The following is a 9,327-nucleotide window of genomic DNA, read 5'->3' on the forward strand; positions in this document are numbered from 1 at the left end:
GTTGGTCTCTCTCTTGAGGCGGTTAACAGTCAGTCGAAGTTTAGAAGCGTGAAGTTTTTGAGCATAGAGAACATAGAGAAACACAGAAACACTGGGCTTTTGTGTGCCTTAAGATTTAGGGGGCTTCTTCAACGCTGAATCGGACAGCTTTCTGTCGGTTTCCTGGTGGTTTCCAGTTACTACTAAACCCCACTCAACTGCGGCAGACTTACTGCGATGAACGTGATCAAGTTGATGAGATTCCGAGTGGGTGGGAGAACGGTACAATTTGGATCCTGGTGACGCAAGTGCTTGGCAACTAATAGTTACACTTAACTGTCACACACCCTTGAATGACGCAAGGAAGCATGATCTGTCGAGTAGAATATACTGCCATCAAAACATTCGATGCATTTTTTGTTAAACCGCGATAGCTAGGGCACGTAATATTTACACGTAATTTGTCAGTTCTGTGCGAGTATTATTATTTTTGAATAATTAAATTAAGTAAATTACTCATTCACCCAGATGCTTACAGAAAATTGAGCGATTTATTTATCGTTTGGATTGAATTTAATGTACGGTGTTGCGTTCTCTTTACCGTAGAGCCTAATAAAAGCTTTGCATGTGTAAACTCACGTTTTCATAGTAAAGGGGCGTGTGTTATTCGACTCCTGTATTTGAGTAACCACTTGAAGACTAAACTTGTGTTCAGAACTTCAGATACGTGACTTCTCTTAAGATGTATTGCAAACAGGACCAAGTGGCTTTTGAATAAAGAGGTGAGAATCGGCCATATTGTTGTGTTTTCGTTTTTTAGGCCGGGAAGTAAGCTGGTTACTCAACCGTTGAACCCAAACAAACTCGTAATTGCCCAAAAGGGAGGGACCAAATCGACTTCCTTTGTACCGGCCTTTGACACTCACGTTTTTTTCCTTCATGTGCAATTTTAAATGCAACTACATTGTTGCTGATGAGATTTTTGGTCTTGTTAAAAATAGAAAACTTGGGTAGAGCTCAAATTAGTTTTGTGTTGTGTCTGTGGCCGGTGGCCGGTGGCTGGTGGCCGTTTCCGGCTTTATGTGACTCTGAGAGTGATTTGCGGATTTTTCGCTACGATGCGTATATGCCTTGGCTTGCCGTATTCTTTTGACTTCTTAAGACAACCGAACGCGAAAGCACTGACGTTCTGTCGAGTGACCAAGAGAAATTCATGCCCATTACTGAATAAACTGTGGCTCTCAGTGATTGGGTACGAACCCTTTGTTTGTCCAATGTTGTAGCTTCACGTTTCCGCGTTCTGCCGGTTTCTCGAACCAACCTTCTTGACGGCGGAAACCACTTTATCATTTCAATAATTAGATTTCTAGAGCCTTGCCAGAAAGGGATTTCTTTTATCACGAATTTTCAAACCAAGCATGGAGGTAGGGTATCCTTGCAAGAACTTTGTCACGAAAGTTATCTGTGGTTAGCGTTTGAAGAGTGAAGCGACACCTTACAGTACAACAAGGTTGACGGCACTGAAGCTAGTCAAGCGAAATGCCATTTACAGATGCGAACCCAATTTTAGCGATCAATTAAAAAGGTTACTTGAAGATAAAACATGATTTAGTCTTACTGTTGAGAAGAAGCGGAATTAGGGGCCAACGATAATTCCGATCTAAAAGTCTTATCAACACTTTTCAACAATACATAGGAAGTTTGAATAAGCCTATCGCCCCAGGGGGCTTTCTTCTGTGATTGCAAATTGATTATAAATCAAATTCATCATTAAGGGTTGCAAAAATTTACTTCAAATGACTCTATTGTGTGTCTGGCCTAAAGTAGCAGATCGCATAACGACTCATCAGATGCAATGCAACCTTAGGTTACGTGCATTTAGATATTTTCTAACATCTTTCCTACTTAGATGAACGGAAATTGCAGTTACGAATGTTTAAGACGTTCCAAAGTTAACTAAATTCAACATGTACGCTCTCTTTCTTTTCTCAGTGTCAGACAACTTTTCGAAGAGAGGCGAGACAAAGTAGAACGATGGAAGATAAGAATGCTTGAAGGTCGTGATTCGCTGAAAGCAAACATGTGTCGTTCAAAACCTTTTTCCTTTTTCGTCGTCTCCAGTTTCAGTCGATTAATCTATTATTCTATGGGACTATTCCTCACGAGAAATAAGGCTGCCCAAGCATTGCAAGGTTGTCTTATTCTGAGTGCATTTTAGCACCTCCACAGACTCTTTATTACAAAGTTACAGAAGACCACGGTTTGAAAATCTTGATTCGCTGAAAGCAAACATGCTGTATCGATGATCAGAAATCTTTTTTTCCCCCCTTTTTCATCGTCTCATTCAGTCGATCTATGAATCCATAACTCTATGTAGCTATCCTTCACAAGATTTAAAGCTACTCAAACATTGCAAGGTTCTCTCGTTCTCGGTACATTTTAGTTCCTTTTAATACACTCTTTCATTACAAAGTTTCAAATGCACTACAGCCTAGTAAGAGAGCTTTGTTAGGCGTGAGATTTCCCCGTTGACTCAGTTGCTGGCTAACGCGTCCTGTCATGCTCTAAGTAAAAGGCACTGAACTGAGCGAGGCCCGGATCAACTGGATCATGCAGCGAAGAACCCCCGTACTGTTTATTTGGAAAAGATACATTTTATTTCCGACACACGATTTCCTTGATTGTAAATGATGTGATTCTACGGATTTTGCTGTTTTCCGTTTCATCGGAATCGACTTTCACTCTCTTGAGTGATCCAGGACCGAAGCACACCTTGGAGACCGATTCATGAAGGAAACGTTTTGTTGCCACTGAGTACATTTTTTCCGGATTTCTGAAATTGCTATTTTCCGTTGAATCATTTTCTTATTTTACTCCCACAGTAACTAAAGACAGAACTCTCTTTGAAAAAGATGCGTTTTTTTATTAACAAAGGGCACACATTTTACTGTACCGAGTTAGAAAACCAGCAGCGTTTCTTTTGTTGGAAAGAACCGTTTCGACTAATGAGGGAACTCGCCTTTTCACATTACGGTTATATAGCGTTCTATTATTAGAGCAAGTAAATAGTTTGCTATTTTTGCGATGTTATCTTTTTGTTGTGAAGACAGCACTTCCTTTAATTTTACGGATTTTTGATCATTTTTCAACACCTTTTTTTTGTTTTGTCGCTGTTATTTCGGTGTAAGAATTCGTGCTTCGGGTGAACGATTTCCGGCAGAAGTTGTAGGATACTAACATGTCGTATTTGGGTTACAATTAAGGAGAGTCATACTCGAAACGCGTGCTTAAACACTATGTTTCAAGCAGAAACCGAGACTGGTGTTGAAAGTCGGTTTTATTACATTTTTACGCTCAGCGTCCTTTTAAATTTTGCTTCGTCAAAATGTTTCTCTTTTCCACAATAAATTGCATATGGATGTCATATTGCTCTGTTCCAGGTGCAATACACGAAGAATGCTTACGGTAGCATTTTGTGGTCTTAATTGGGCAAATTGATATCACCAAATGAGTTTTCGAGGTTTTTGCTACAAAGGAAAGAATTTTCTAGCTCTTGAACTGAATGCTTGAACTGACCGACCAGTCAATGATTAATGACTGTTGAAACAGCACCGAACATCCTTTTCCATTACAATGATTTCAAACAATAACACTACTAAAAGTTATCTCTTTGTAATTTTTTTGCTTGGTTTGGATCGATGCCGGGTTGTTTGGAGTTTTGCATGAGAACATAACGACATCTTACTTTTCTATTTCTGTTTTAGCGTCAAGATTACTGGATATGGCCGAACAGCTTTCGTTGCATTTTTCGAACGTCAAGCTAGGTAACGGTTTATCAACTGTCCACTTGCATGCTTAGAATGATCAACATGTATTTTCTCGTTATAGTTTGAAGACATTTTCCAGCGGGCAGTTAATGAGAATACCGAAAGTCATCAATTAGGCGTCTTCGATAGTATTGATGCTGACATTACATTAAGTAGCAACTGAAGAAAGCTTTTTATCAAAGCCGGCACATCTGCTCCATGAAGTATACGAAAAATCATTAGCCAATTAACTATTTGTCTTCAAACTTTCTTAATACGTCATTTACAATATTGGGTCTACAACTGAACACTTAAAACGACTCACGAAATACTGTTTATTGAAAAATCCGCACCCGTTTTACTCTTGTCTATGTCAGTTATTCCGAAATTAGAATGTCTCGTAAACCATCTCCTAATCAGTTGTACTAACATACTTTCGCAAGTGTACAATTGTGATGTCTGATTATGATACCAGCAACGTGTCCGGTACAGCAGCCATCTCGGCGCCTCTATCTTACCATATCCTGCGCATTCTGATTCACTCTTTTTATACCAAAACCACCAAGTGGAAAAGTACTGTCGCTGCAGTTGTGGTTCTGTTGATCGACAGGAAGCGATTTACCCAAATCATGGCTATTATCTCGAAGCTTTTGCTGCCAACTTTGCATTTCTTTTGATTTTGGGCTGACAGGCTGTACCTTGATGGTTTTCACAACAGACATATCAACCGTAATCTAAACAACGTTGAAGTACTCTGTCACAAGTAAGCGTCTCATCTCGAGTGTGTATGTACAGAGTTCAATCAACGTGACATTTCGGAGACCCCGAAAAAAAGAAATAAATGAACGCCGAAAATTGAAACGCGTGTAAATGGAACAAAAACATAAACAAATGTTAAGGGTTGATTGATTGAGTCGTGGGCAGTCCTAGAAAGGAAAACAGCAAAGAAAACAGTTAAATGTTGTCTTTTGTCGCATCACAAGTTAATTTGCGGCCGTTTTCCGTTTTATTGATTCACTCAGCCCAAATTGAACGCGATTGACAGAGCGCGGGATTCGTGTCGACAGAAAACAAATCTCGTCCTCCCTAGAGGGTGATCAAGTTGATTTGTGGTTCGTGACAAAGCCGACCAATGAGAGATAATACCGCGCACAAGAAGTTCTAAAGCCTCTTGTCATTTGTCATCAGTGACTGGGTGTGGACTTCCGTTTTGAGTGGGTTTCTTTTGTGTCGTGTTTATGTAGGGCACCATTTGCATTTTAATCTTTCGCAACGGGAAATTAAACTTGAGGCTCTAAAGCTTTTGTTGTGGCTGCCATCGTTCGAAGATCGGGACTCGTTGACGTTTCTGTTTGTGTCTCGATCGGTTTTGTTTCTCGCATTTAAGCTGCGATTAACTCGCAAACCGTGTGCTATAGTTTTGTACTTGAGAGCGAGATACCAGTGCCTACGTAAGTCGGTGATCGTTCACTCGTGGAACCGGAACTAAGTCCCGCCATAGCATACCATCATTTCCGCTAAAACAAGTTTATCACTTGAGGGATTTTAAAGCTTGAATTACAATAGAGAATAATCGACCTCGGCTAAATATAAATTACTCAAAAACAACGGACGACAAAGGGGTGAGAACGAAAGTGTTTGGGTAGTGAAACAGCCAGTTTTTCTTTACTAGAGTGCTTCTCGAAAACATTTTATCACTCCGCCGGACATCTTCGGCTGGCGGGTTAATTGAATCTTCAGAGCTGTGGAAAGAAAAGCCAGGAGTACATCAAGAAATTTATTCTCAACTTGTCGAGGGTCTTTATATCGCGGAGAGGTAATATTCATACGATGGCTGAATCCTTGCTCGCTCTTTGTCTGTGGAAACATTAACACTGTCGGGGAGGTTTCTTTGCTCAGTTTAATAGGAAATTCGCGGGAACTGTATTTTGGCAGATTTGATAAAAGGAAACATTAAATTTCCCAAGCTGATAATCGGAAGTGCCACGCAAGCTAAGCAAGACAGGCCCATTATAATACAGTCACGACGTAGGACGCGTTCAGTTTGAATAAAGTGACAGCACAGGACGGTCGCGCGGCCGGCCAACACCGAGGGACACATGAACACCGCTGTATGGCAACACAGACTTGATCACAGAACGACTTATAGTTCGTCATACTCGATGAAACACGAAGGATTGGGCAAGATGATGCACGGCACGAACGACAGAAATAATTTCGCCTTGGTCGATAAATTACCGCGTTTAACGACGAACTTTCCTACGACCGGCGTAACAGAGGAGAGCGATGCGGACGACTATTACCCATTTGTTATTGGACACGGGTCGAGTTTTAAAGTTATCGACCCCAAAGTGTACAAACAACTGCGGCGACATAATATTCAGTCAAAGGTACCTGTTAAGGTTGCCGATTGTGCGGAAAAACCGACGATGGCGAGTCACAAAACTCCCGCTACAACGAATACAAAATTTTCAAGTAGCTCTGACAGTGCGGACGATGCCGACGAGTATTGTGAACTTTCACCGCTTGCGAAAGCGCCTCCCATACCGTTATCAACTCTTCGGTCACAGCCCGTGGATTTAAAGTCTAAGAATAGCCTCGCAAAACTGTCTAGCTTCGAACGGAGACTCTGTTCGGATTGTTATTATTCAAAGACTAAAGCGAGTCTAGTCGAGAGTCAGCCGAGCTCTCCGACATCACGACCTACGACTCGACTTGTGGACACTAGCTCAATGAAAAGCGAACGAGTGGAGAACTGTTCTCAGTGGACAAACGAGAAGCAGGAACCCCTCTTGTGTGGTGTGGAAGCAGACGAGCTCATAGACTATGCCAGTTGTATGTGTTGTGTGAAAGGTATCTTTTATCACTGTACGAAAGACAATTTCGATGAAGGACAGCTCGCTGATGAGCCGTGTTCGTGCGCGGGGCCCGTCAGTTCGTGCGCGCCGCGCTGGGGTTGCCTAGCTATTCTGTCCCTATTCATTCCCTGCTTGTGCTGCTATTTGCCTGCTGTGGGCTGCAAGAAAGCCGCCAAGGGCGCGAAGAAGAAAAAACCGCAGAAACGCTTTAGATTTAACCCTTAATAGACCAGGATCAATTAATATTTCAGATTAGAAACATTTTGACTTCATAAGTCAGAGCATTGAAGTAATTTTTGTAAAATACACAGCCGTATTTTATGTGCGAGTTATTATAAGAGTTGAAATCGAATATTTTATTTACCGGATGGGAGATACGAATTCACAGAAGTTTCAAACAGTTTTTCGTTTACAGGACTCAGTGTGTGTCGCAGTTGTGATCTGATTAATAGCGCGCGGGGATACGTTATCTGCACTTTTGTTATGTAACTTACGTTTATGACGACAGCCGTTGTGTTTTCATGTCATTCTATTTATCTTAAGTCATAAAATTGAAATCAGAGTTTTTGGATCTTTATTTACATCATAGGATGACTGATGGATTATAAAATATCCCCGCGATTCAATTTCAGGGTATCAAATGTTCTTGTTTTCCCAAGTGTTCTTTCATTGACTGATCTATTTATTATTTAGTCTGTTTTGAAAAATCTGTTTGACGTCTTTTGAATTCAGGTTCACCCGACAAAAAAAATACATATCATCTGCGAATATGCAGCAGTGTAAAAAAGAAATAGTTAAATTATGAAGCGCAGAAATAATTATAATTTATGAAGTTATTAATCTCTGTATTTAAGTTTTGTCTTGTTTGACTATTGTGTGTAAAATTGCTCCTTTTCTGAAGACTCTTATTATTACTTCAGGTCGAAGTTATGCGGAACGCTCAGAAAGGAATTGAATAAAACTGGGTGTTTCAGGATATGTTTTGTGCGTGTTATTTTCTTGGTCATAGTTTTGGAACATTCCTTCACTAGCGTAGCTGTTTCATTCCTTCTTTTACGTTAGTAAATCGAACCGCCTGCCAAGATGTTGGCGATGAGCGAGTCTTGTGCGATTTTGGATCAAAACTAACCCAACACTGACTCAAGTTTTCTTGGTCACGTTGAAAACCCGCACTAACCCACTCAGCATATAAAGCATTTGCGGCCCACTCATTGTTAGTTACCGTTAGGCTCGGACCTTTGGGCGTTAATATTTGAAAATGTTTCAGCGAGCGATCTAAATTGATCAGAGCTAGCGAGCCTTAAATGTTTCTTTTCCTCGTGATAACAAAGAAAACACTGTGATCTGACGTGCTGATACTTTCTTATCGCGCATTTGGTCGGAAACGGAAGTGGGAGGCGTCTAATTTCGATACTCGATGTTTCTTCTCAGCCCTCAATGGTCAGCTCGGTCACTGTGCTTCCGCTTGCACTCCAAACGTCTTTTTTTCGAAAATAGATCGCTAAAGGATGATATTTGCCCGCACGAAGCTTACCCAGTGCGTTTGTATTTTTGCCGGAATCGTCAGCATGAGTCATTTAAATAATATCAACTTGAGATTTCCTTACCCGCTTACAGTTATTGTATGGTGTTACGCTGTTTTCAGTCTCCAAGTTTGTTGCGCGATTTTGAGGCCAGCACGAGTTCCGTCTTGTGACAATTGGATATTAAAACGAGACGGATAATCCTTAGTTTCTGTGGAGGATTTTAGTTGCTCGCGCCGTGTTAATGGAAGAAATCGTCGGATTGAAATATTGTTCGTGAACTGCGATAAGATTTATCGACGACGAAAGTGGAGTGTAAAGTTCGTTTTTTTCCCGTCTCTTTTTTTTTTCCTGTTGTCAAAATCGTCAATTTACGACCTTAACTTCTTTTTGCATCCATGATGATTTTGATACATTATAAGACAAACGGTTTTTAAGTTGCGTGCTGTTGTTAGCCAGCAGATAAACTGACGGAAATAGACTGGTTAACCTTTAGAGCAAAGCTTAAAGAGGATCTTGAGTCGTTTTGAAAAGGTTTCAAGATGTTTCGTTTTGGAATAGCATTCGCTCGAAGAACAATATCAACTTTATTTTTCAGTTGTTTACGTCAACAAGGCACTATATCAGGTTTTATTTAAACGTGATTACGATATGGTTTCTTCGTACTGGTATAACAGTTTACGGAGGTAAGCAGAAGTTTTCTCCCAGAAAGCTCTGATTAAAAATAGGAAGTTTTCTTATTACTTAGATCCATCAAAGGATCACGTGAACGTGTCGACCGCCATCTTGAACTCTCTCAGCTTTCCCTAAGCTCAGTTTCTTAAGTCTCCGTACTAATTGCCTTACAGGCTTTTAAAGCGAGCCTTGAGAATTTGGTTGTGCAACTGGTTGAGTTTCTTTATTCTACCCGCTACCCATCTACTTGACATTGTAATGATATTAAACCAGTGATCATTGTTGGTCGGTCACATTGTGAAACAGATCACTTTGTTTTTCTGTTGTAAGAAAACCATTAGACTCGCTGAGTGCTTGCAAAATGCAACGGCATCTTCGCCGACTAGTTTAAAAATCAAGTTTCAAAATCATGTTAGCGAATCTAAAGTGGAATTTATCGCTCAAGGGACTGCGCTAAACTTTTTTGCTCTAGCCTGCGAACAGGCT

At 40.6% G+C, this 9,327-nt stretch overlaps 1 protein-coding gene across 1 annotated transcript; it reads left to right on the forward strand.

The window, feature by feature from the left end:
- The first annotated feature begins 3,649 nt into the window (after nucleotides 1-3,649).
- Nucleotides 3,650-7,619, forward strand: LOC110045647 (uncharacterized). The gene has a single exon (XM_020751242.2). It carries the CDS (start codon nucleotides 5,885-5,887, stop codon nucleotides 6,866-6,868), a length of 984 nt encoding a protein of 327 aa, XP_020606901.1. The 5' UTR covers nucleotides 3,650-5,884; the 3' UTR covers nucleotides 6,869-7,619.
- Nucleotides 7,620-9,327: the final 1,708 nt, after the last annotated feature.

Source organism: Orbicella faveolata, unplaced genomic scaffold, assembly GCF_042242905.1.
Source record: "Orbicella faveolata isolate gen_17 unplaced genomic scaffold, um_ofav_v1 contig_1, whole genome shotgun sequence".
NCBI lineage: Eukaryota > Metazoa > Cnidaria > Anthozoa > Scleractinia > Merulinidae > Orbicella > Orbicella faveolata.

Bases quoted from the DNA above. Each gene is read 5' to 3' on its own strand.
- LOC110045647 (XM_020751242.2), top strand. From the start codon at position 5,885: ATGAACACCGCTGTATGGCAACACAGACTTGATCACAGAACGACTTAT.